The sequence below is a fragment of the Malus domestica genome, chromosome 01 (genome assembly GCF_042453785.1).
Source record: "Malus domestica chromosome 01, GDT2T_hap1".
Taxonomy (NCBI): Eukaryota; Viridiplantae; Streptophyta; class Magnoliopsida; order Rosales; family Rosaceae; genus Malus; species Malus domestica.
In genome coordinates this window covers 28,557,922-28,583,299 of record NC_091661.1, presented here as the reverse complement: position 1 = coordinate 28,583,299, position 25,378 = coordinate 28,557,922, and the positions used below count along the sequence as shown (strand labels likewise).

At 38.0% G+C, this 25,378-nt stretch overlaps 5 protein-coding genes across 5 annotated transcripts; 1 reads left to right on the top strand and 4 right to left on the bottom strand.

Annotated features, from left to right (window-relative positions):
• Positions 1-454: 454 nt before the first annotated feature.
• Positions 455-4,885, bottom strand: LOC103439691 (DEAD-box ATP-dependent RNA helicase 7). Its single transcript, XM_008378282.4, has 14 exons — positions 4,177-4,885; positions 3,862-3,996; positions 3,638-3,778; positions 3,427-3,538; positions 3,195-3,265; positions 2,904-3,058; positions 2,682-2,793; positions 2,415-2,516; positions 2,278-2,338; positions 2,006-2,174; positions 1,809-1,905; positions 1,626-1,720; positions 1,213-1,346; positions 455-1,069 (listed from the first exon to the last, which is right to left on the bottom strand). The coding sequence occupies exons 1-14, from the start codon at positions 4,654-4,656 to the stop codon at positions 873-875; spliced, it is 2,061 nt and encodes a 686-aa protein (XP_008376504.1). The 5' UTR covers positions 4,657-4,885; the 3' UTR covers positions 455-872.
• A 1,242-nt stretch (positions 4,886-6,127) lies between these two features.
• On the bottom strand, positions 6,128-8,209 carry LOC103439683 (embryo-specific protein ATS3B-like). The gene is made up of 3 exons (XM_008378270.4): positions 7,815-8,209; positions 7,614-7,721; positions 6,128-6,594 (listed from the first exon to the last, which is right to left on the bottom strand). Exons 1-3 carry the CDS (start codon positions 8,016-8,018, stop codon positions 6,271-6,273), a joined length of 636 nt encoding a protein of 211 aa, XP_008376492.1. The 5' UTR covers positions 8,019-8,209; the 3' UTR covers positions 6,128-6,270.
• Positions 8,210-11,294: 3,085 nt separating this feature from the next.
• Positions 11,295-13,843, bottom strand: LOC103439678 (xyloglucan galactosyltransferase XLT2). The gene has a single exon (XM_008378258.4). It carries the CDS (start codon positions 13,021-13,023, stop codon positions 11,557-11,559), a length of 1,467 nt encoding a protein of 488 aa, XP_008376480.3. The 5' UTR covers positions 13,024-13,843; the 3' UTR covers positions 11,295-11,556.
• A 3,424-nt stretch (positions 13,844-17,267) lies between these two features.
• Positions 17,268-18,805, bottom strand: LOC103439657 (CDGSH iron-sulfur domain-containing protein NEET). The gene is made up of 2 exons (XM_008378237.4): positions 18,409-18,805; positions 17,268-17,678 (listed from the first exon to the last, which is right to left on the bottom strand). The coding sequence occupies exons 1-2, from the start codon at positions 18,675-18,677 to the stop codon at positions 17,576-17,578; spliced, it is 372 nt and encodes a 123-aa protein (XP_008376459.1). The 5' UTR covers positions 18,678-18,805; the 3' UTR covers positions 17,268-17,575.
• Positions 18,806-19,576: 771 nt separating this feature from the next.
• Positions 19,577-25,217, top strand: LOC103439647 (K(+) efflux antiporter 5). The gene is made up of 20 exons (XM_008378225.4): positions 19,577-20,073; positions 20,188-20,231; positions 20,400-20,467; positions 20,594-20,678; positions 20,807-20,868; positions 20,985-21,060; positions 21,230-21,304; positions 21,885-21,956; positions 22,099-22,182; positions 22,280-22,348; positions 22,453-22,530; positions 22,649-22,737; positions 22,945-23,041; positions 23,138-23,191; positions 23,515-23,610; positions 23,827-24,015; positions 24,113-24,190; positions 24,449-24,493; positions 24,591-24,686; positions 24,854-25,217. The coding sequence occupies exons 1-20, from the start codon at positions 19,851-19,853 to the stop codon at positions 24,896-24,898; spliced, it is 1,725 nt and encodes a 574-aa protein (XP_008376447.1). The 5' UTR covers positions 19,577-19,850; the 3' UTR covers positions 24,899-25,217.
• The last annotated feature ends 161 nt before the right edge of the window (positions 25,218-25,378 follow it).

Here is a 25,378-nt window from a genome sequence, read left to right as displayed (position 1 = left end):
CATAAAAATCCATGGATTTATAAATCCATTAAAATCTCTCACATTCTTAATTGAATACACCCCTTAATGTTTTAGTGTAAAAAATATCTTTTATTCAAAAAAAAAAAAACTTATAAATTTGTTTGAAAATATTGTTAAAATCAAGGTCAAAACGCTTTTAGTAAAACTAACTTTGGGTTTTGAGAGCATTTTAAGTGCTTAGTTGAAATCCAAATAAATTTTTACTGAGATTTGATTTTAAAAATATTTTCGCTAAAAGTGCTAAAAGTACTTCTAAACGAGTTAATTGTTATGCAAAGGACTTCAAATATGTTCCTTCCGTATGTGAAGTGATTATCACAAACGGATCGAATCTTGGTTCAACTTAGTTTGCTACTCTCAACTCATAAATAAAAGAACAGTTACTAGTTACTACTGAAGACTAAAAGTAAGTTACCACAAATAACATTAGAAGTTAAAAAAAACACTTGTTTTACTTTCTAGTAAATAGAAAAGTTACAAGTTAGAAAGTTCTTACGCAACACGAACTTGGGAAGCAGATGGGAAAAAGGAAGATCCCATCCACTCCTAAGGGCAAAAGAAAACAGAAGGGCAAAACTTATAGGCCTAAAAAACAAGAACAAAATTGAACGATAAAATAGAGAAAAGAGTTGACGGAATATGCTATACGCAGAAAAAATGATCCTATAACGAGCCAATCAAGGCCGTCGATCTACCGAATATTTTCTTCATTGTCAAAAATATACTCCTGCCTCCGCTCAGATCAACTGGCTTTTAGTCCCTCCACCCCTTGAAACCATTGTGAATGCAACCATTTGATATTGTTAGTTGCTCGCAACAGCTTACTTGAAAGGAGCCGGTTTACGTGCGCTTCACCATCTGTTGCCGCGACCTCTCCCACCACCACCGGATCGGTTGTTGGAAGACCTATCATTTCGAAAACCTCCACCTCCACCACTACGGCCAAACCTTCCACCACCGCCAAATCTTGAATTCCTTGATTCTTTTTCTTGTAAATCAGGCAGTGATTTCAACACCTCTATGCTCACATTAGCTGCATTTTCCTGACCTGCACCCAACATACAAGTTAACACAACTACAAGAATCGGCTAAGAACTGAAAAATATCAATTTCTGCTTGAATCTTTAATATACTATCATGCTTGATGAGAATGTAATACGTGATCATATCGAAATATGATAAGAATAATACCAGCAAGAAACAAATCCAAATCTTCAGCTGCTACATCAAACACTGCACCATTTCCATCAGCTGTTAGCGCCATACCCTTCACTGACTCAACCTTCTCCTCTGGCAAGAATCTCCTCAAGACCCCAAAAGCAAAACTGAGAAAAGGTTGGTAGAAATTAAGAGTCAAACACGATCAAATCGAAACGCTAACTCTAAGACAAGAACACAAAGTAAACCTATAAAAGATATAATTATGGATATATATCTAAACAGCTGATGGTATCTTGGGATGACAAAAGCACATTGTGACAACTTTAAGACAATCGATATAGTTCCCATCATTAGCTAGTGTTTGTATCCATATGTGGAAATAAAACAAAAGAACATAAGACATAATGGTTTCGAACACAAGGCAACTAGTGATAATTGCTTACGACGGTGAATAAATGGGCTTTCCAGCCTCGAGAAGTATTGTGACATGGTTTTCCATAGAGCTAAGAAGTGACCTCTTCTTTATCTCGGTGTAGCCCTGCACACCATACCATAAACAACTCATAAACTGATAAACAAACATTTACGTGAAGCACATCAAGTAGGGAAGAAATAGCAAATCTTACAGCAGCTTTAGCAAGTGCTTTTGCCAGTAGATCTACTGCAGATAGGCCAGAGGTGTTAAGTAGCTCCTCGGCAACAGATTTGAAAGCAGGAATTACACTGTAATGAAAAACGTATTAATATTTGAACTTTTTTATTGGGTAAACGTGTTAATATTTGAACATGATTGCATCAAAATCTAACCAGCATTACACTGTACCTGTCAGAGATTTTGGTTATCATTTCTGCTGCATCTTGACCAACTGCTTTGGCAATATCAAGTGGCTGAGGAGCAGATATGTGTTCAAATTTCACTCCCGACTCTCTCTCGATTTTTGAAAAATTTGACCTTCTGGGATCATAAAGCATGACTGCAACTCCAGAATTGCCTGAAAATATGGACACATCTCTTAGTACTACCACAAAACACTAAAGACATTTAAGTAATAAAATACAAATGAACAAAAAATGCCACATTTTTTCAAGATTTACCTGCTCTCCCTGTGCGTCCAGATCGATGAATATAGTCTTCTACATCACGTGGGGGTTCACACTGAACCATAAAAAATAAAAGTAAGTATACACATTGACAAACATTAGAAAGCTCCCCAATATGCACACTGACAAACCTGAATAATTAATTGAACATCATTGATATCCAGTCCACGCGCTGCCACATTCGTGGCTACTAATGTCATAAACTTGCCAGACCTGAAACCGGCAAGTGTGACCTGAAAATACATAACCACAAAAAAGGAAAAATAAGTTCTGCCATCTGGGAAAAAAATCTAGCTTTTTTAAAAATGAAATATCAATATGAAAGGAAAGGAGCAAGAAATAACATAGTTCAGTATTATTGTACAAAACAGAAAACAATGCATAATCAAACAACTCACCTCACGTTGGCCCTGCTGTATGTCCCCATGCAAAGCTCGGGCTCCAGGCAGCGCCTCAGCAAGTCCAGAAGCAGCTTCCTTTGTCTCGGTGAAAATGATTGTGCGGCCTCCACTGAACCGGAAACAAACATATCAAGTACATGAAAAATGATTTCCAAACAAACTACACCCAAAAATAAAATTAGAAAGCATACAGTACTTGTTGACTAGAAAACGACCAACCTGCTGTAACAACGTATGATATCAGGAATAAGTTCTGATCTTGCTGAACTGGAGCAAGGAAGAACAATATGCCTAACATTGGTGCTGGCCTTCATTTTTTCATTACCAACAAGATCTACAGTTTTCTTATCTGGTTTGAGAAACCTAGAAGAAATCTGGGAAAAAGAAAAAGAAAATTTCATTATATGTGTCAACAACGGAAGGAAAGATCTAACATTGCAACATTATCCATCTATGTTTAACTGAATTCAGAAGAACATCCAAATTCAAAATCTCAGTTAAGATACTTACGCCTTTCACCCAACTTGGCAAGGTTGCACTGAAGAGAAGCGTTTGAACTTTACTTACATCCTTCACCTTGCCTGAAAACCCAAAGAAGAGACAATCATTGCCATATAAAGTTCTTACCGCCAAAAGAAAAAAGAAACAGCACGCACAACATAACACTTCAAACATGTAACCAGTAACACAAATATGCAAACACGGTACAAAAACAGATGTTGGCATTACCAGAAAGACATACCTAGAATGAGTTCAACATCATCAACAAAGCCCATCCTCAGCATTTCATCAGCTTCATCAAGGATCCTAACCTTCAAGGTACTCAAGTCGATATTGCCCCTCTCTATATGATCCTACATATTTCCAAAAAAATCAATTTAGCATCATACGTATATTGCATAGGAGGACAGAAATGACACAAGAACTCAGCTATCATGGGCAATAGTCAATACCTTTATGCGGCCAGGTGTTCCAATAACAACATCCACCCCTCTCCTTAGCTTACTTTCTTGAGCCCCGTAGGGAGATCCACCATATACACAACACGCTGCTAGCCCCACAGCACCACCATAAGCTTCAAAATCGGCGAAAACCTGATTGAACCAAAAATTGTCAAAGTGGATACTCTAAAATCCAAACCATTGCAAGCATAAGGTCCAGGGTAAATAAAAATTACCTGTTTGGCAAGTTCCCTGGTGGGTAAAAGCACGATAACAGTTGGAGGTCTACCATAACCAGTCTTTCTAAATTCTCTTGCAGGCCCATTTGTCAAAGACTCCAAAACGGGCAACACGAAAGCTAGAGTTTTACCCTGAAATATTGCAAAAACAATAAGCATACGATTCCAAAACTGAACAAAATCACATTAATAAGCTGAATATTCCAATTCAAATCAACAAGCCACAAAACAGTGAGTAAAAATTTGTGCTTGATGGTAAAAATTTGTGATTTATGAGTAAAAAATTGTGCTTCTTGAGTAAATTAAATTTACCTGCCCTGTTCGAGCCCGGCCGACCAAATCCAAACCATCCAAAATGGTATCGAATGTCATGGCCTGAATAGGGAACAAGGATTCGATCCCATTCTCCTTCAATTTGGCCCTCAAGGGCACCGAAATCCGAAACTTAGACACCGCGTTAGGATCCTCTTTAACCATCTCCTCGGTCTTCTCCTCGTCCTCCTCCTCCGGCTCCACCTTCGCCTTCTTTGACTTCTTCTTGCTCTTCTCCTCGCTCTTCGGAGGCTTCACATTCACGGGCTCGCCCATCTCGGAGCTGGTCTCGCTCCTGTCCTCGTCATCCGAAGCCTTCCGCTTTTTGTGCTTAGACTCCTTCTTCGACTTCTTCTCAGTAGCTGGCGAGTCGGCCGCGGCGTCTAGGGTTTCGCTTATCAATTTCTTCATCTTCTTCTCCTTCTTGTCCTTCGGAGTGGTTCCCGCGAGTAGATAATCGGAGACTTCTATCGAAGGCATGGTTTTCTAGAGAGAGAAACGCGTCAGTGTCAGCGAGTTTAGAGAGAGAAAGAGACGGTGGGCGCGGCCGAGAGAAAGAGAGGGGTTCCTGGTTTTCTCCTGCTACAGAAAGTTATGGCAGTGAGCCGCGTTTAGCAGGAGAAACTAGGAAGAGAGGGGAAACAGAATTAGGGTTTTGCGCCTTTTATGGTTTAGCGGTGGATGCTTCTTGGGCCGTTGGATTGAGTGCCGCGACGAAGTTTGTTTTTGAGCCGTTGAAAAGAAATATCTACTGGACCTGGTCAACGACTCCACACCCGCAAATAAAACGTGGCACCCGACACTTTTTGGCTTTTAGAAAACAGAGAACGACGTCGTCGATGGCCGATATGTGCTATTTCCTTTTTAATTTTCTTATTCACTAATATTGTTTTTTTTTTTAATATCAAGCAACAGATTTATACGTTAGATTAGTCACTAATAGTATTTGAATTCACGCTGTCATATAAGGGCTCAATACATTTTTACTACTGTGGTAGGACCATCTTCAACCCTTGGGGACAAAAAATTTTAAGACATAACCCATAAGTTGTTTTTTTTTCCTCCAACCCTTATAGCTTAAAATTTTAGCTCGAGCTTATTAAATAATGATTTTAGCCTAATTTTTTTTTTCGTTAACTTTTTTGAAAATAAAATTTATGTAGATTATCCTAATTTATTTTTATCAATATTTTAATTTAAAAATATTTAAATTCTGATAAGTACTTAAAAATTATACAAATACATAGATATTTATAAAGTTTTAACTCAAATTTGATTTAAATAATTTTCTTAAATTATTTTAAACGTTAGACTTAATTTTGGGCTGTCAAATTTTTTTCTACTATTAGATTTGATCTCATTTGATCATAGTCGTTAGATTATGAGTAAAAAACAAAAAAAATATTTGAAATATGATAGTTTGGTGGGTCCATAACGATTTAAGCTAGGCTTAAATTCTGTGAGGAATCTAGCCCAAAGATATATTTTCTCCCGAGACGTATTTTAGCTCAATGGTTGGATATGATTTTACAGCTTATACTTTGAACTTTATAGTTGGAAATGGTCTAAAAGGTCACTTGCTTATTCACTAAAATTATTGATTTGTTGGCTTCTTTTGCATCCTGGCCCATAAATTTGGATTTTGGTTCAATTTATTTCTGTTTAAACTCGTTCAAGCTCGTATGTTAATGCAATAGATTTGTAACTATCATAGTTAAAAACATTTAGTCCAGCACTCGAAGTCCTACACTTGATCTCTATATCAAGTGCCACACAAGCAAAGTGTCTCCTAATCGAATTATGCTGGTTTTGGAATAGTTGTCCTATCCTATCTAGTCCCTCTTAGCAAGGCGTACCAAACGAGCTCTAAGGATCCACTTCAATCCTTCGAGAGACAGAAGTCGCCATAGTGAGTCTCACGTGAAATGGCTCTCACTCAACGAATCAGAGATACACCGAGAACAATAAGGGAATTCATATATTGCCCAATCCACAAGTACAAAGTGTACACTTCTTTTTTTCTTCTAAAATACTGACATACAAATAAAACTAAGCAAAATGTAAGAGGCTATAGACATAAGGGCAAATGCAAGATTACAATATAAGAAAAACAAAGAGCGCAGCTATGGCATACATAGGCCATCTGTGAGCAGATTTCCGGGCGGAAGAGGAGGCGGTGTTGCACCAGTTAAAGCCGTACCAAAGATCACTGGGAATGAAGGTGTTGTAGCTAAATGTAACAGCCCTGGAATTGTGACCATAGATTTTCACATTCTCAGGCTTCCAACCATCCAGTCCGGTTCTGTAGACATACAAATAGCAGATTTGGTATGCACAGGGGCCGTAAATCTCAAATGTGTCTGTAGAACACCGTTCAAATGTTCTTGAAGATGGATCATCCAGTCGCGGTGCATAAATCTGAACAAGAAAAATGATCCTGATAATTTGTATATGCAACCAAAATCTAACATGCTAATTCACATTCGTTCGCATTAAGTTGGTTCTGTAAGTTTTAGATGTATATGCAACCAAATCGAAACGCTAATGCACTGGTTTCACATTTAACACATCAAATTCATTCTAATCAGTTTAGATGCGCATGCAACCATATATAAATTCCTAATACATTGGTTTTGCTCAACATACTAAACCCAAACTTCAAAAAGGTGCACTTTGCTAATGGCCAATTTGAGACTGTTATGCGCAAATGTCTTGAAAGGCAGGCAATTGAACGCCTTGCGGCAAGGTGTCACCGAAACGCCCTAGGCACAGCCATCAAAGGCGAAAATTCAGAAAGGCGTACGCCTAGAGTTACGCCTTGCAAAGCCCTAACTGCCTTTGCCTCTGAAAACATTGCTCTGCGCTATTGCTAGAAGTGTTATTATTCCAAACATGCCAAAACTCCTAAATATATACGTACATGTGTTTCTACACAAAGCGCTTCTACGAAGAAAACAGGCCCTAAGACAACAAAATACAATTCCTGTTGAGTAGGATTTTGAAAACACTTTTTTTTTTTTGCTTGTTTCTTGCTCCACTTAATCATAACCGAGCGCAATGGCGTTATCGGATTCATATAACCGCCCCCATTTAGTGGGAAAATGTTTTGTTGTTGTTTCTTGCTCCACTTAACACAAAAAAGATTAAGCTTAATCCCTTCACTGAGGTTAAAACAATAAAAATTGAAACCCAAATTCCTTCCATCTTCTAGAAAAATAGAATTAACAATAATTAGGCTTTCAATTTCGACAAACGGATCGGTCTTAAATTCGAAGATAAACCCAAATTTTCTTTTTCAATTTCAATTTTTCTTCTTAATTCTTTGACAACCCAAGTTCGACGATCAATTTCTAAACACGATCATATTACATGATTAAGATTTCAACACTGTTTTCTGATAAATTAACATGAAAAACTGAGTAGGTAGAAGAACAAACCTGGTTGCCATAAGCATCCCCAAAGGAGAGACTGATCTGATCCCTCGTGTACCTCGTCGAGGAGCAGCTCGTGGTTATCACCGCCGTGTACGAACAACTCCCCGCATTCTTTAGCACCAAAACAATCAAAATTATCAACCAAAAAAATCACAAAAAATCAAATTAAATCAAAGAAAATTTAAGCTTTGCAAATTGCTGTACCTGGACGTTGCTGACGTTGAAGCCCTTGGCGGCAGCTTCGGGATGTATGATGCTTAGCTTGGCCTCCGAGAGCGTGAAGACGATGGAAGCTTGGAGGAGAAGAAGAAAAGAGAACGCTCTGAACATGTTTGATGATTTGCTGCAGATAGAATGTGACGGCGACGGCGACGACTTGCGGGATGCGGAGGAGTCAAAGAAAAGCATGCGTCAGGGAGTGGAAGATGATATTTTTGTGGACACCGAGTGTTACGGCGGTTTATACTTAATACAGTAAATCATTTATGTCCGTCAAGACAAGTAAGGGCAAATCCGTCTTTAGAAAATATTTGCTATATTTTTTGAGTTTTTATAAATCGGAAAATCCTTTTTGTTCTAGAGACAAAAATACACCGACAAATACGTGGATATAATTGTAAGGTGTGGCGGGTGGAATACAAATTCTTTTAACAAAGGGATTTGGGGTGGTTTTGTCGTGGCAGTTCAAATTTATAGGATTCAAAAGACTTGCTAAAGTATTTTAGTCATTCTTTACCTATTATCATGTGATTTGCATCTAAAATAAAATCAAAACATGTTGTGTAAGATACGTGTTTGGAGTTCATCTTCAATCACATAGGCGACTTGTGATGGTTGGTGGATTACAAAAGTTAGGCACCAACAATTAGTGCTGGACATAAACACTCTTTTAACCAATTGCACCAACAATTAACAGTACGTCGTTTATCAACACATACAAAATTAAAAAAGAGTGACGCCTTGATTCCTCTCCCTTTTTTCTCTCATATTATCGACCGCTCCATTTCATGACTTCCCGATTTCCACCATCCAAGTAAACGGGAAAGAAGAAAGTTCGAGGCAACTTCGATCTATTTGTTGTTTGGTGTACAAACAACTCTCCTTTCCCTTTCTACAAGTTCCATGTGAGTCGACTCACAACAATATTAAAACAATTGAGTTTTAACGAAACACTCTTAGTATGTTTATTTTTAAAGAAAAGTTACATTTTTACATTTTCCTGATATTATTTACTACACATTTATTTGTCTTTTTTCATTAAAACTAAAGTTTTTTTGAACATTTGTTAGTTTTCCTTAAAAACAACTATGTTGTTGCATGTGAAGTGCAAATGGGCCAAGAAACTAACCCAACCAAGCTATCAGCCCAAATATTGTTTGGGCCAGTTATCAGCCCAGTTGTTTTCCAATATCATAAATATTGGTCCACGCGTCCATGTCATACTGAAAGAGTTTGAGTCCACTATGTGATTAAAAGCATTTCCGATCGATGCAAATTGTTTGTCTCCTGTTTGGGTGTCAATCTCATCCATTCTTATTTTGTGTGGTCACGGTTAACTCACATTAACATTTTATATTAATTTTTTTATAGAGATAATAAGATAAAAGGCAATAAGACTATAAAATGTTAACGTGGCTTAACCATAACCGCACAAATAGGAAGGGATGGGAAGTGCACCTAAATAGAAGGGCAGACAATCTACCTCCACAAAAAATGAACAAAAGGTTTGGGTAGGCACAATGTAGAAGAGAACCAGTCTATACAACTTCGACACGCATTGACTCCCATTATTTGTGAATCGTGAGAGTGCCTACTTTACGAATATCTAGTTGTGATGGTATGTCAAATTATCATGTATTGACGTACGTTTAGATGCTTATATTCATTTAAATAAATTAGGTTCAGGGTTTTCTTAGCTTCTTCTCGTCAATGGACTCTTGACGTAAATGAAAGAGTGTGATTAGTTCGATAAATTCCTACCTTTCTATCTCTAAGATGTTTGGATTTTTCAAAACTTCATGGATATGCAAAAGAAAAATACTATCCACACTCAGACCAAAGCATAACTTTTACTTGTTTTTTCACACGACAATGCACAATTATCTCCTTTAAATGGGATTATTCTCCTTGAAAGACTTCAAGTGGATATTGGGTTGCTTTATCAACATAAAGGCATCACCACCAAACTCTTTCCTACCAATAATGTGAGAATTGTTAATGTGCCGATAACACAATCATGTATACCAATTGTCATAATATAAATGGTTGGAAGTTTTTTTAGCATCCAACACTTATATGATGACACTTTGTGTACATGGTCATGTGGCCCGACATTGAAAAATCTCTACAATAATGCACCTTACTTGTCAATGTAGAATGTGAAACTATTAAGCACCATTCATATGCTCATTTAGCAATTCATTATCTTCTATAGTGGTACATGAACCATTTTTTTGGATACATATAAAACCTACTTGACCACTTTATGTCCCATTCTTTGTTTGTTGGTCCACACTTATATACTTTATCACACACTTTGCATCATCTCCAAAGTTTAAAGTGCCCACCTAATTCAATTTATGGAAAATGACATTTGCAACTTGAAAATTTAAAGGAAGATGTAAAATACACAAATCTCCCCAACTCGCACTTTTGTATTGCAAAAAATTAATTTATACTCCCTCAGTCACATCAAAAATTAAAATAACAACTAGGTAAGTAAAATCTACGTCAACAAATCAAAATACATACGCGAGCATTACTAAACACTATTTCAAAATAGTTATTAGACCTTTTTAAGTAAACATGGCATTTTGGACCCGACCTGTTAACCTGACCCTAACCCGACCTGTTAATATTAGTATTTGGGTGGATACTTAACGGGTCGGGTCACTAACGGATGAACCTGTTAAATAACGAGTCATTTTGGGTCAACCTGTTAGATCTGTTAGCACCCGTTAGTTGAGGATGTTTTAGTAATTTCAGTAAAGTCTTAACAATAAAAAATAAAATCTATGCAAAAAAAAAATAATAATAATTGTTAACAGGTGAAACGGGTGATCCGTTAGTTTAACATGTCGGGTTCGAGTGCCTCATTAAACTACTGGGTCGGGTTCGGATAACCAGTTAATTTAATGGATCAGATTCATTCCAACCCAAACCCAATAAACCCGACTTGGTTACAGATCTACTTTTAAGTGCAATGCATGATAAAATTTTAAATGGATAATCAACTTGCTATATGTGAGGCGGTTTTTCGCTTGACAGTGTCAAACATATATCTCATCTCCTTACTAGCACATTACGAATTGAATCACACCCTGCCTCTTCAAACACCAAAACTCGAAACAATTTCACGATATATTGATACCTGTACGTCCATCACACATGCTAAATGTAGCACAAGAATTGAACAAAAAAACAAAAAAGAAACTCCCATCATGATAATTTATTCTTCTCCATCCTTGTCATCCACTTCCAACAAAAAATAATGGAGCACTTATGACTTCACCATGCCACACCACCAAACCATTGCTACTAATTAAATTGAATTAGAGCTTAGCCAAGAAGGGTTGAATCAGTTGATAAAGTCCATGCTTTGTGTGTCACTCCGTCAAAATTCGAGCGTCTTCGTTGATACGCAATATGTAAATTTTAGCGTAAATCCATACCCGTGACAACTGGTTGTATTTGTATCTAGTAACTAAAAATATCACTAAAATAACTATGGTACAATGTAGCAAAAATTTTGATACACAAACTGTAATAACTAAAATAATTAAATGACTGCTTCCCCGTTCCCAACTTCCCATGGCCCTTATCCCACAACTCTGGGAATTTGTTTATCCCCCCAATTTATCTGACAGAGATAAATAAAATTAACAAAAAGTGAAAAAAAAATTAAATAAATAATTTACTCGCCCGACTCTACCCCGGCCAGTTTCTTCTATTTCCACCTGAACCCCAACTCTCCCTGCTGCTTGAACCTCCTGAAGACCCCTTCAAGGGCAATGTCAAAAGCGTCTTTTACCGTCTCCAACCCCTCCTGCGGTTCCGCATACAGAAACTTCGGTATATAATCGATCACTTTCTCTCTCATTTTTTTCACCTCCTCTCTGCTAAATCCTTGTAGAACGTTTTTTATCGAGGCCGTACCGTTTATAACCGCGTTACGGTCTATAAAAACGGAGTAACTATCCGGTTCGCCTGGTAAAAACCACTCGTACTGTATGTACGCGGTCCGCCTCCAGAAAAAGACCGGGATCGAACCGGCCACCATGCAGTCGAAGATGGACCGGCGGGTGAAGCTGTCGCCCCGCGGCTGCAAACAGAAATCCGAGTCGAGAAAGGTCTCGAGAATCGCGGAGGTGCCGTTGGAGCACTTGGTCCCCGCGCAGTCCACGACTCGGCACGCGTCCGATTCCTTCTGGCAGTGACTCAGCAGCAGCCCCCTGAAGTCATTCTTTATCGCGCCGCGCTTCCCTCCGGCGAAGGAGAAGAGCTTCGAGCGGCTGCGGTTTCGGACGAAGTTCTGCCAATCGGCAACGTCGGAGTCCGACCTCGGGTGGAATCCGGTGGGGTAAGGAATACCGACGTCGAAATAGTCCCACGGGTTTCGCTCAATCAGGAGGCGCGTGATGTTTCGCATCCCCGGGAGGTAAATGCAGCTAGAGCCCCAATCGTCGTTTTTGGACCGTCGAAAGTCCCACGTAATCCGGCCCATCGTGATAAAGTGATCCCAGCCATCTGATTTTTTATATGACGGCTGGTCCTGGACCCACCGCAGCATCATCTCGCAGTGGCGGTCGCGGTCCTGCGCCGTACTGGAGTTCGACCACAAGTACTTGCCCACCGCTAGTCCAACGTAAAAAGGGATGTAGAACGCCGTAGCAGATTCGGGCTCCATGACCCGACACTTATGATTGAGGATCCGATTGTGAAAAATCACCTCCGAAACGAACTGGTCCGTCCAGTACCACGCCGGCACAAGATTATCCGGCACAATTCCCTCGATCCCCGTCGCTTTCTGCCCGAGGCCGTCGTTCGCTAAAGCTTTGCAGCGCGAGCTCCACGGATTGAGGTCGTCGCAGTTCTGTAAAATCTCTTGGTTGAGGGTTTTGGGGAGGTCGTAGACAAAGACCCGACCCGACCCGCATTCATCTTCCGGTTCGGGTACAGTTAATGGTAACCGGACAGGTTGAGGGGAGTAGGTAGGCGATAAATGTTGGCGGGCGAAGGGGAGGGAGCGGAGAGTGAAGAGGAGTAGGACCTGGAGGGCAAGTATAGCGAAGAGCAGGCATGTCCGCGGCTGGTGGATGAGTTGGAGGATCGAGTTGAACGAGTTTACCTTGTCGAGGCTTTGGGGCCGCTTGGGTTGGGGCTCCGGAAACTTGTTGTCCGATACCGAAAACATGTGGTGGAGCTGGTAGGATTCTCCGGCGAGCTTAACCGGAAAAAGTGGTGTTTTGTGGTGGATGTTGGGAGAGAGAAAGAAAAGTGGAGCTCTTTTGTTTGTTTCGAGTGGGAGGAAGTGCGGAGCCGAGAAGATTGAAGAAGGGAGATCGAGGAAGGGGACACGTGTGCGGTGTGACGACTGGCTGCTACTGGAACCGACACAGTGTGAACCGGCACGTGGCAGCTCGTAATTTGGAAGTACTTGTTTTTGAAGACGGTGGAAGACGAGGAAGGTGTGAAATACACGTGAAGGGTTTGACGTAGCTGTGGCACGTGGTGCGTGAGATGCGCGCCGAAGACGGAGATTTTACCGCCTGTTAGATTGTGTAGGATACGCCGTCGTTTTGGAGTACGTTCGGCGTATGCAGAAGCGTAGAATACGGAATACGGAATACGGGGGCGGAAGAAGTATAGCTGGTTCGTTGGCGAGTCGAGATTGAGTGGCGTCGGTGGTGGGCGTGGCAGCTGTAACGATGGAGACTGTGGCCCCTTGGGGGTGGACCGCCGACGAAACAGTCGTCTCTGGTGACTGGTGGTGATTTTCCACATCCAATTATACACGTGGCAGTTTATTGACGGTGGAGATGGTGTAAGCATTTCCCAAGTGGTTCTATTTGAATTTTGCAAATTACTTAAAAACTTAATTAACAAGTTTATTTTCTACAGGTTACATCTTATGGTCTAATTAAATGGTCTTTTTAATATTTGTCTTTAATTAATAATCACAAGTAGTCCAGTGTAAATGCGGTAGCATTTCATAATCAAGTTTGTTGTTTGGTTCAAAATTCAAGGCACGAAATTGACAAAAATACGAATGATTCTCTGGTTGAAAACTTAAAAGGATGTGTGCTATTGTTTTGAGGGCTGCATGGAAAATTTGTTTTCATCTTGGCCATTTTTTTTATTGCTGAGTGTGATTGTTCACCATAAACAAATTCCAACCTTGTTTAAGTTCCAGTGCTAATCAAAATACTAGTTAATTAGTCGTTGGAAAACGTTAATTAAATGGGGTGAGAATCCTAAGATGCTTCTGAGAATATATTTTTTTTATTTCTTGCACTAATGAGAGGGAAATTTTAGAGAGAAGTGATGATATAAATATTTATGTTCTGTCTTTTTAAATGCGGAGAAATATCACGAACTACGGAGTGTGTGATTGAACTTGAATGCGTGGATTAGAGAACATATAATATTGTTTTAGTCAACGACTAAACACAAGACTACTATGTTTATATATGATTGTTGGTTGCTTTCAGATGTAAAATCCGTAAATGTTTAGATTGGATCATTCATCGAAGGTTTTGTCTTAGTTTAACACTAGACCAAATATCGTGGCGTAAATCAAATTTGTACTTTAATTTAAGTTAGAATTTGATTAATAATTAAAAAGTTTTTATAGCCAAAATGATCATTGAGATTGATATAACTTCTCATTTTGGTTCATAAAATTTGAAATCAATAACAGTGGTCCCTGAGTTTGTTTACCATCAGTTCTTTTGTTCCTACCATGAAAAAAATTATGTTAAATAAGGACCTATAAAATGACAAAATACTATCAATTTAATAAACAATTGGCCAAAATGATTTGACAAAAATTGAGAGCATTTTTATCATTTTATCCTTATTTAATAGAGATTTTTTCACGGAATGACCAAAATGATTAATGATGGACAAATACACGATCACTTCTATCGTTTTCAAATCTCATGGACCAAAATGAAGAATTATACAAATCGCATAAGCCATTTTGGCTGAAAAGCCTAGTTAAAAAATTCATATGGTATAAGATGTGCCAATATTTTTATATTGCATAAGATTGGAGCGTTGGACACGGAGACACCATAGTTGCTGAAACCTAAAAATAGGGTTGCATGTGGAACAACTTTCATGTGTTTTCTATAATTGGTGCTTGCTAGTAGTTTTTCAAGATCTAACAAATGGAACAGAAATTAACAACTAATCCATGCGACTTTTTTGAGATTTAATCAATGTTGAAATATAATATTCTAATGACATTGAGATCCTAAGAGAAACTTACATACAACCGGAATGTTAGGGTAGCAGTCACATATATATCCTCCAACATTCCGGTGAGCTTATGGTTGAGCCTCTTACTGCGTGGTTGATTTTCTCACCTCGTCTTTTTTACTTTTCCGCGTAACATAACATGATTAAATTGTCATCATTGTTACGTTACAATTGCGTGTAAGGGACTTAGATCCACTATAGATCTCGGTGTCTGAAACCACCCACAGACTATAAGATCTGAGCCGTTTAGGAGAGAGAGAGAAAAATATATGAGACGTCATTTTTTCAAATTTTGTGAAAGAAACCAGTGGGATAGACTGACAAGGGTTTGTGATCGAAATTGAGAGATCCAAATCTCTTGTTTTGAAAACTCAAAACATAGAAATTCCAAGTCCACTCACTGGTTTTGGAATCGTGGACGGTTCTGATTAAATCAAAATTTAAATCCTCGTATTAGAGGGATGATTAGAAATGATTATGGTGTTCTTTTTTCCCTTTCGCTTTTGAACGGAACATGCACAACCCAACAACATCTGTTCCGCTTCTTTAGCATGGTCATTTACTTTAATCATTGCTCTTAATCGTCATTATTATTTAATGCCTCCCTCCACAATGACATATTTTTTAACGTGCAGGAAACACGATCCAGTAATAATATTAACGAACTTTATAGTTCGAATGTATTATTTCAAGTATTTCACCGATTTTCCTTCCGAACTTGTACCCTATAGCTGATTTCGCCCTTCAACTTTTATTGTGACCAATTTTCCCCCAGGATCATATTTTTCAAGCAATTTTCCAACTTTTTAGTGAAAAATGTCACATCTCAAGAAAAGAACAGTACCAAATAACGTTAAAGTAAAGATAGCAAACCAAAATAAAATTTAAGGTTAATCTCAATTTACTACTTTGAAGTTTCTTGATTTTCAACATTTGATACATAAAGTTTTTTTCATCCCAGAGTGTGAGACACTTTCAGACATTCGTTAAGGTTGCTGTTAAATGGTGACGTGACGCCTATATGAATAATAATTAAGCGTCACATGTCAATATAGGCCCAAGTAAATATTAAAAAATTAAAAAAAGAAAAAGAAAAAAATCAATTGGGCTACTCTCTATTGATCCCGCGCCTCACCCAACCCCCCCCCCCCCCAAAAAAAAACCCTCCCTCCCTCCCCTCTCCGTCCCCTTCCCCAAACACCCCCGCTCCCCCCCCCCCAAAAAAAAAGAACTTTAACGAAAAGCACCTGGTACTGTTCACTTTAACGAAAAATCACATTTTTACACTAAAAAGTCAATCTTGGTACTATTCACTTTACCCTTTATTTTGTCCTTATCATTAAAACTCAAAATTTTCAAACCCTTTTCATTAGTTTTCCTAAAAAAAAAACCCTCCCTCCCTCCCTCTCCATTCCAAAATTCCACCATAACTTTTTTTTTTTGTCGAACCATCATAACTCATTTCACCAAATCACCAAATGAGCAGAAAAGATACAAGAAAATCTTCAAAGAAACTTATAACCTTAGGAAAAGATCTTGACCTATACATTGGATCAAATATGTGGGATGCACGAACACCAGAAGGAATTCTCTGGCAAGTGGGTTTTGGACGAAATGTGGCTAAACATGGGTTTAGGGGGGTTGGGCAAAATAAGAGTCTTCCACAGTAATTTGAGCGAGTGCGACACCTATATATAAGAATGTCAGCCTATCTTTGATCCCTACAACACTACTGCTACACTAGTGTTAGTTCAATTTATCGTTATCACACTCATGAGTTCAATATATTTTGTACAACACTTTACAACCCACGTAGTGTGATTCCTATATGAGTTCAGTGTATTGGTATCGAACTCACTTTTCCGGCCTAGTGTGAAGGGGCAAATCGGTTCAGGAGAGAAATTGGCAAAATACTCTTAATAACTATGAATATGCACATTCTCGCAGAATTTCTAACATCGTTCTAACATAATCTTTTTTTGGGTTCTATATTCAAGAAAGTACTTATACCTTTGGTAATTTAGCTACAACCTCCTCACGTTTTTGAACGGCGGGGCTTTAGAATTTAAAGAGTTACCAAAAACAAAAAAGGGGTATTTTGCCACGGTACAAGTACTTTCTTGAACTGAGAACCCGAATACAGTGCAAAATCGATAAGGTTCAACACCCACAATCTGAAATCAATGAGCTTTAATTCACAGATGCTTCTAGCAATAGCGACCGAAAGCAAGACAACGATGACCCGTCACACAAATCTCGGTGCATCGCTTTAAAGTGGCAAGTAAAAGAAAGAGTGTGAAACTGCTAACTTACTATTTGAAACGTGAAACGATTAAATGGCTCTACTAACATGTTCACATCACATATTATTCAGATTTCAAACGATACATTGAACATATTCTTTCAACTTCAACATGATATAATCTCACATTTCAAAACCCATTTGAAATATTGGCATACCTCGTCCAGCATCGAAATGCAACTCACTGCTTCTTGACGAGTAATGGTCCAACATTATCACCAGTAGCTTTATTGTGCTTTACATGACTTCCATCGCACAGCGGGAAAGTCCCTGACCTCCAACACCTATCCAACCACAAAACCGAAAACCCTAATTACTCTACTGAGCCTTACACTAACATACAAGCAATCAAGACACGTTTTATCCAGGCGCGCATAAAAACAAATGACGGAGTACGCAAAACGGAAATAGAATAAGGCAGTGAATGAAAAATGACATTGAAATATACCACACACATTCAGCAATCAGCAATATCAGTCATGACAACTAAGACTAGAAATGTTCAAAAACCAATTTCGAGAGTAGCTCGTCTAGTTAAAGAAGCACTAATTGTATCAATCGATAATTACGAAACTAAAATTTCGATAATTTCTTCTCCAAACCACGAAAATTCAAACAATGCTAATTGCTACAGTCTAATTAGCGGTAATCCTACAACAAAACTTCATAATTATACACTTCACATCAAAAGAATCAGTCACCAGAACTACCAAAATTTCCACAACTAACATGATCAAATAAGATAAGATGAGAGAAAATCGGTTAAAGCTGTTTGGACATAAGAACCAAAGACTTTAAATGCTCCGGTTAAAAGATGGGATTACGTGGAAACAGATTCCAGTAAAAGACATAAAGTACTTGAAGTTAGTGGAAGAGTTGACGCTAAATTGAACGTAGTGACAATTCTAAAATTCATATAGCCGACTCACTTAATGGATAAAACTTTATTGTTGTTGTTCCACAATTAACATGATAAAACAATGAAAAATATAGCAAAACAAAATTAGAACTTACCTGCAATAAACAGTGAGGGGCTTAGAGAGCTCAGGGACCAAAACAGTGTCCACAACCTTCTCCTCGCCCTTCCTGATTTCAGGGTTTATATGCTGAGCCTCCGCCCTCACAACCACCACGGCCGGCTTCAGCCTCCTGCTACAACCACCGCCGAAAGAAGAGGATAAAGGGTAGGCCAACCGGGTCCCGAACGTGGTGCTCGATCTCCCGCTGCTCCGGTTCAAACCACCGCACGAAATAAACCCCGCAGTGCTCACAATCGACGCCATTGAAATGGGTTTCAGAGATTTCTAGCCCTTTCGCCCTCGAACGAGTGATGGGTTGGTTAAAGGTGGGATTTTTTGGTTGGTGGTGTGGATGGCACACTCCATTGTCTCGATTTATAGGGTTGGGTGGGTGGTCATTGGGAGAGCCACGTCACTCGAATCTTATCGGTCGTTTTGTAGCTTGGGCCTTTTGGGCTTTGAATCTTTCGCAATGGCAACGGCCCAGTGTTGATAATAGTTTGGTCTTTTGGATATTCTTGTTGAAAAGTGCTTCTAGAAACACACCCTATAAACGTTTTTGAAATATATGATAATTCTCACTCTACTACTCTTAAATATTGTGAAAAGATAATATACAATTAATATATGGAAGATTTCACCCTTAATTTTATTGAGGTTTTTTGTAATAAAACTCAACACCTAATAATAGGTGGTTAAGTTGGAACAATATCAAAGATATTAGTGGTAGACTGAGATTGGTCTATAAAGTTTCACAAATTTGTGGAAATATTAATGGATAAAGCGATATGGATATCAGTTGTCTTTAATGTAAATGATGGAAATGAAATATTAAGGACTGTCATATGGCAGTTTGTGGATATTTAATTAATATATCAAAAATATCTGCAAAAACAATCGATTTTAATCAAAATTTAAAAATTTCTCCTGTATCTTGTGAAATGTAAACATTACCCTCCTTTTCTATATATTTCAGATTTTTTCACAATTTCTACAAAAATATGAAGCGTATACAAGAAATTTCAAATCATTATGTTGCTTAACCGAAGTTCCTATGCCTTTTTTTTTTTTTTTTTTAATCTCATTATTCAGAACAAAAGAAAAAAAAATAGAAAGTAAAAAAAAACCGAATTATATGTTTTCGGGTGCGCAGTCCCGCCCTCAACGACTAAAAAAATCCCAAATAACAACCAAAAAGTTGGAAAACGAACACACTGGACTTTTAAACCAACTCGTTTCTTCATCCTTTGCAATCTTCAGATAAAAGCCTTCGTCTTCCTTTTCTCTCACGCTTCCAATTCAATTCAATTCAATTCAAATCCTCTCTCTCTCCCTCTGAAAATTTCCAAATCTCCGTTCCAAAAATCTAGAGAGAGAAATAAGAGAGAGAGAGAGAGAGAGATAGATTGGATTGGTGTAGCTTTTCTTCCACATTTGATGGCCAAGAGAAAACGATGCGTGTTTGGATTCTGCTATTGTCTTTTGACGATTTTGATTTGCGCTAGGGTTTCGGTTTCCGCGAGATCTGATAAGGAAATTCGGGAGAGGTTCTACGGCAACATGACGAACTCCTCCGCGCCGGATTCCGGCGACGGCACCATTGCCAAAATGTTCGATCGCGTCCTCGAGAAGGAGTTCTCCGAGAACGACCAGCCCGAAGGTCTAGCTCTTTTGCATTTTTTTGTTAACTTGCATTTTGCATTTTGTAGTTAATTCTTCGTTTATTATCGTAATTGTAGTTAATTAACATTTTTTTGGCTTCAACTTTGTGTAGGATCTGACGGGGCCAGCTTTAACAGCAGTGTGGCCGATCAACAAGTAGGTTTTTGTTACTCTTCTGATTTTTCTTGTACCGAAATGCAATACTTTTCGGTTATTTTTAGGCCAAAACAATTCTGCAGTGTGATTATGCCGAAACAATTCAATTTAGAAACTTTCGATTATTTTTACGCCGAAATAATTCTGCATTGTGATTATGCTTTGCAGGCTGTACTAGAGACTGTGGCGAAAATCACTCACGAGAAGGGCAAGAAAAATGATACACACGTTGGAAAGTATGTGAATGTAAAAATTAAGTCTTTTGATCCTAAGATGGTTGTTCCTTGACAAGATATTGAATTCGTAGTGGAATAAGATCTTGCTATGTTGTTGTAATATCTGCTGCTTTTTCTACTTGTCAGCGGCACAAAACCATTTGATTTTGAAGGTGTTTTTTCCCTGGAGAATGAAGATTCTGAAGAAACAACAACCTTGATTGACAAAAAGGTACTTTGAAAAGCCGTTAGTTGTGAATTTTTTATGTTAATAGCTCTGGCAGGGATTCGTGGGCATAATTATTATTGTTTTTAGCTTTACTTTAACCCTATTAACTTATTTCACTTGTTTAATGGTAGGATAATGTGTTTGTGATGTCAAACAAGAAATCCAAATATCCAGTACTTCAAGTAGATTTAAGGTATCTTTACGTATCCCTTTCCTGATTCTCCCCAAGAACAGTTAATTGCAGTTCCGAGTTTTTATTGTCTTCTTGATGCATATATGACTGATGGGTAACACTTGGTATTTTGGCAGATTAATTTCTGATCTGGTGGTTATCATAGTGTCTGCTGCCATTGGTGGAATTCTGTTTTCTTGTTTGGGACAACCGGTACGTCTTTAAATCTAACTACTCTTTTCATATTTTTTTTCGTCAGCTCTAGCTTAATGTTCCTTTATAGTTCATGATCTATATGATCCAACTTTATAAACTTTTCAGCATAGTGATTCACATGATGCGACTTTTAGGTTATCTGTTCTAATTTATATGCATATGATAGGTTATTGTAGGATACCTGCTTGCCGGTTCTCTCATTGGACCAGGGGGTCTGACGTTCGTCAGTGAAATGGTGCAGGTTTGTTGTTAATTATGATCAGTTAAAAGTTCTTTGTTTTCTGATTTGGAGTTCAAGGTTTCAGTATAGTTTTTTCTCTTCTATGTACTTTGTTCAAATTCTCATTCATGCTCATTTCAATATAAAATGACCTTTATGAAATATTACTTATTAGCAGTATCTATTATTCAGCAACACTATATTAAAGTTGCCCTCTTCCTCCGGTTTAGGAAAGTGGATATTTTTTTCTTAAAAGAAAACCCCTATTTCCTGTAAATTTTTTCAATATGCATTGGAGTATTAACCAAAGGTTTTGAACGTCAAATTTAGTAAAGTTTAGAAAGTCAGAAGTGTAAAAAGATTGCTCCGTATCTAGATTTCTGCAAAATTTAATGCCGTTTATCCATATCAGAATGTCAATTCCTCATTGACAATATAGAAATAAAAGAATAATAGTAGAAAACTAGTATTAGCCACTTGTTTTCTTGAAATCCATGTTTAATTATTTGCTTTTGGTCAACCATGTACCTGAAATCCGAGCATCGGTGTCCGTTTTCTTCTATATATAATCTTGTTTGATTCCTTTTTGTTTTCATTACAGGTTGAAACTGTTGCACAGTTTGGTGTTATATTTCTTCTTTTTGCTCTAGGTTTGGAGTTTTCTTTGGCTAAGGTATGTTAGACTTGGGAAATTTAGGTTTACTGTCTGTTATGCTGTATAATTTATGAAAAAATTTCCTTTTGATATTCTGAGGGAGGGAGAGGATGAAATTTGCCTTTGTTTACGGTAGTCATTTAACCTGTCATTGGTGCAGTTAAAAGCCGTGGGCCCTGTAGCTGTTCTTGGAGGTCTTCTTCAAATCATGACATTTATGTTCCTGTGTGCCATAACTGCTATTGTACGGTGTTCAATCTTGATAACTAAATTTGCATACAAGTAACAAGTTAAATCCTGTCAAAGTGAACAATAGGCTTGCCCTTTTTCTTATTTTTCAGTTATGTGGAGCAAAGTTATCTGAGGGAATTTTTGTTGGTTCCTTCCTGTCAATGTCATCAACAGCAGTGGTAGGTTTTCTATCCTTCAATAATATGACGCCACTTTACTTACTTCGGTTGCTTGTTTCTTAATTTCAACTGCACTTCATTCCTTTCTCATTTCCTTTTACCAGGTGGTGAAATTTCTTGCAGAAAAGAATAGTAGTAGTGCTCTTCATGGTCAAGTAACAATTGGAACACTCATTTTCCAGGTAGGTTTTGAAGTCTGAAAACTTAGGTGGTGGGTTTATTGATAAGTGAAGGGAATTTTGGTAATAACCCTTGTTTCTGATGCATATCCATACGTTCCTTCACCGTGGCTTATTTCAGGATTGTGCTGTTGGTTTACTGTTTGCTTTGCTCCCAGTTTTGGGTGGTCATAGCGGTCTTTTCCAAGGAATGGTATCAGTGGGGAAGCTGTAAGTCTACTTCTGCGGCTTCTATGACATATTTTATTTTTCCTTTTATTCTTTTCTGTTCCGAATTTTTTTTTTTGCTTTGCTGCCATAATGAAAATGAGGGTCATTTTTATCTGGTTTTCAAAAGTAGTTCTTTTTCCAATCCAATTCCAACATCCTAATAAAGAGCTTGTTGTAAATGATTATTGTAATTTGTTGTTACTTCAGGTTGCTGGTGTTGTCACTATATCTTGGTGCTGCCTCAGTATTGTGTTGGTCATTTGTTCCTCGCTTTCTGAAACTGATGATGCATTTGTCCTCTCAAGTAAGTTTTGATGGTGTAGTAGAGTAAGATAGTTAGCTTTTTGTCTTGAGTTTTAATAATTTCATTGGCTCATTTATAATTCTTATGGTGGATCAGACAAATGAGCTTTATCAGCTTGCTGTTGTGGCTTTCTGCTTATTATCTGCTTGGGTAAGTGGAAATTGTTATTATTTTTTTCAAGTTTCTTATTTCAAGGGTAAATACTATTCAAAATGCTAATGGCCTCCAGATTTAGTTTTCCTGCTCCATCTGCTTACTTTTAAGTGCTGTTCTGTTTTTTGCACATTGTAATCAGCATAGTTGATTGTTGGTCCAATGTTGGCTGAGTATTGGCTTCTGAGTTGTTGCTCAACTTGAATTTCCAGAATTTCTGGTTACACAATAACAGTAGTATGGTTCTTATGCAGGGATCTTTCTACATATTTGTAATTCTCAACGCTATTTTAATTCTAGTTCTCTTGTAACCTTTTCAGTGTAGTGATAAGTTGGGCCTTAGCCTTGAGTTGGGTTCATTTCTGGCTGGGGTTATGATATCAACCACTGACCTTGCACAACATACTTTAGACCAGGTACTCTTCTGGATTTCTAATACTTACGTATTGCAGTCATGTTTATTTGTTACTTTCGTTTTTCCCCCTGCTCATACTTAAGAAATAACGGTGGTGGACTCTTTTGGGGCTTCTTTGTGTACGTGTTTGATAAACCTAGTAGCTTTAAAAAAATGTGTGGATTTCACTGTATGATTCATGTTTAATGCTTGTATTTGATGTTCTTGAACATTGCAGGTGGAACCAATTCGTAACCTATTTGCTGCTCTCTTCCTTTCGAGTATTGGAATGCTCATACATGTTCATTTCTTGTGGAGCCACGTCGACATACTGCTAGCATCTGTTATTCTAGTTATAGTTGTAAAGACTGCCGTTGCTACTATTGTTACCAAGGCCTTTGGATATAGCTTTAGGACATCATTTGTGGTAAGCTGATTTATAAGATTCAAGTCATATCTTATTTCTGGCAGATCAAGCTGATTTTGTAATTTCCTAATTTTTAAAACTCACTTCCTTTTTATAGGTTGGAGTCTCACTTGCTCAAATTGGAGAATTTGCTTTTGTTCTCTTAAGTCGAGCCTCGAACCTTAATCTTGTTGAGGTAACTTATCTTTCTTATGGTTCATCATAGTAATCTGGGGATGGACCACATGCATTAGCATTTTAAGTTGAATCGGATAACTTATTGAATTTCTTTACCTGGATTTTGTTTTGAAGCCCAACTGTTATGGTCCTGATTCTTGAACGAAAGAAATCACATCTTGCAGTCAGTTTGAATTCACAAAAAATAGCATCTACATATTTTCCTCGGTTTCATCTTGATTTTCTAATCATCGTCTTTTCAAACTATTTTTCACAGGGGAAAATGTACCTGCTTCTTCTCGGAACAACAGCGCTTAGCCTGGTAATTTTATTTTGATGTTACCTTTTGTGAAGAACAACTCCAATAATTCTCTCGCGCAGTCTCTGTAAAAAACTTACTCGAGTAAATGATATTACAGGTTACAACTCCTCTCATGTTTAAGCTGACTCCTGCCATAATGAATCTAGGAGTTCTTATGCGCTGGTTTCCTTCTGAGGGAACTCCGTACAACGAGGTCTCTCTCCTTCCCCCTCTTCGAAGCACATGCCTCCCATCTCTCTTTTAAAATGCACATCCGCGCAGCGGGATGGATTTACATTCAGTAGTTATAACTGTAAAGTGCATCTGAAAGCTAGCACAGTTCGAGTCTTGGCTTATTTCCTTCTTCCTCCGCTTTTACAGGAGAAAGCTGCGATGATTGACGCACAGCACAACCGAATACTGTGATCTTCCCTGTCTATCAACTATCCGGTTTTGACTCATACCAGGTTACGAATTCAGTTGTGTATGATTTGTGAATATCTTCAAGATGTTCAGTTCCTGCTTCGAGAATTATCGTGTACAGAACATATAATTTTTGTAATTTTTCTGAGGATTTTTGTAAATAGGACTCTTTATGTAGGGCTCCTCTTCAAGTGTGCATGCTAGTCTATTTGGAGAAAAAAGTTGCTGCAAATACTAGAGATTATTAGGAAACTGTATCGTACCCGAAAAATGGACTTCAGAATCATTTTTTTTAAGAAATACTATGATTTTCCTTATGTTATGGAGCAATGTTCCGATTTTCCCTTCAACTTTCAATTTAGTTATGAACCCTCTAATCTCTAAAAACGCGTCAACTTTTCTCATACAATCAAATCTATTAAATTGAAGATTCTTTTGTAAATTCTAGTAGGAAAAGCCAACACAAAATGTAATAGGTTGGCG

Bases quoted from the DNA above. Each gene is read 5' to 3' on its own strand.
- LOC103439691 (XM_008378282.4), bottom strand. From the start codon at position 4,656: ATGCCTTCGATAGAAGTCTCCGATTATCTACTCGCGGGAACCACTCCG. The intron at 3,779-3,861 runs GTAATTTTTATT...TGGTTCAATCAG, and splicing joins CCAGGGAACTTGCCAAACAG to GTTTTCGCCGATTTTGAAGC. The intron at 1,347-1,625 runs GTAAGCAATTAT...ACCTTTTCTCAG, and splicing joins AAGCCCATTTATTCACCGTC to TTTTGCTTTTGGGGTCTTGA.
- LOC103439683 (XM_008378270.4), bottom strand. From the start codon at position 8,018: ATGCTTTTCTTTGACTCCTCCGCATCCCGCAAGTCGTCGCCGTCGCCG. The intron at 7,722-7,814 runs GTACAGCAATTT...TTGGTGCTAAAG, and splicing joins TCAACGTCAGCAACGTCCAG to AATGCGGGGAGTTGTTCGTA. The intron at 6,595-7,613 runs GTTTGTTCTTCT...TTTCTTGTTCAG, and splicing joins GGGATGCTTATGGCAACCAG to ATTTATGCACCGCGACTGGA.
- LOC103439678 (XM_008378258.4), bottom strand. From the start codon at position 13,023: ATGTTTTCGGTATCGGACAACAAGTTTCCGGAGCCCCAACCCAAGCGG.
- LOC103439657 (XM_008378237.4), bottom strand. From the start codon at position 18,677: ATGGCGTCGATTGTGAGCACTGCGGGGTTTATTTCGTGCGGTGGTTTG. The intron at 17,679-18,408 runs GTAAGTTCTAAT...GTGGTTGGATAG, and splicing joins CCCCTCACTGTTTATTGCAG to GTGTTGGAGGTCAGGGACTT.
- LOC103439647 (XM_008378225.4), top strand. From the start codon at position 19,851: ATGGCCAAGAGAAAACGATGCGTGTTTGGATTCTGCTATTGTCTTTTG. The intron at 20,232-20,399 runs GTAGGTTTTTGT...TATGCTTTGCAG, and splicing joins GCAGTGTGGCCGATCAACAA to GCTGTACTAGAGACTGTGGC. The intron at 21,957-22,098 runs GTATGTTAGACT...TCATTGGTGCAG, and splicing joins TGGAGTTTTCTTTGGCTAAG to TTAAAAGCCGTGGGCCCTGT.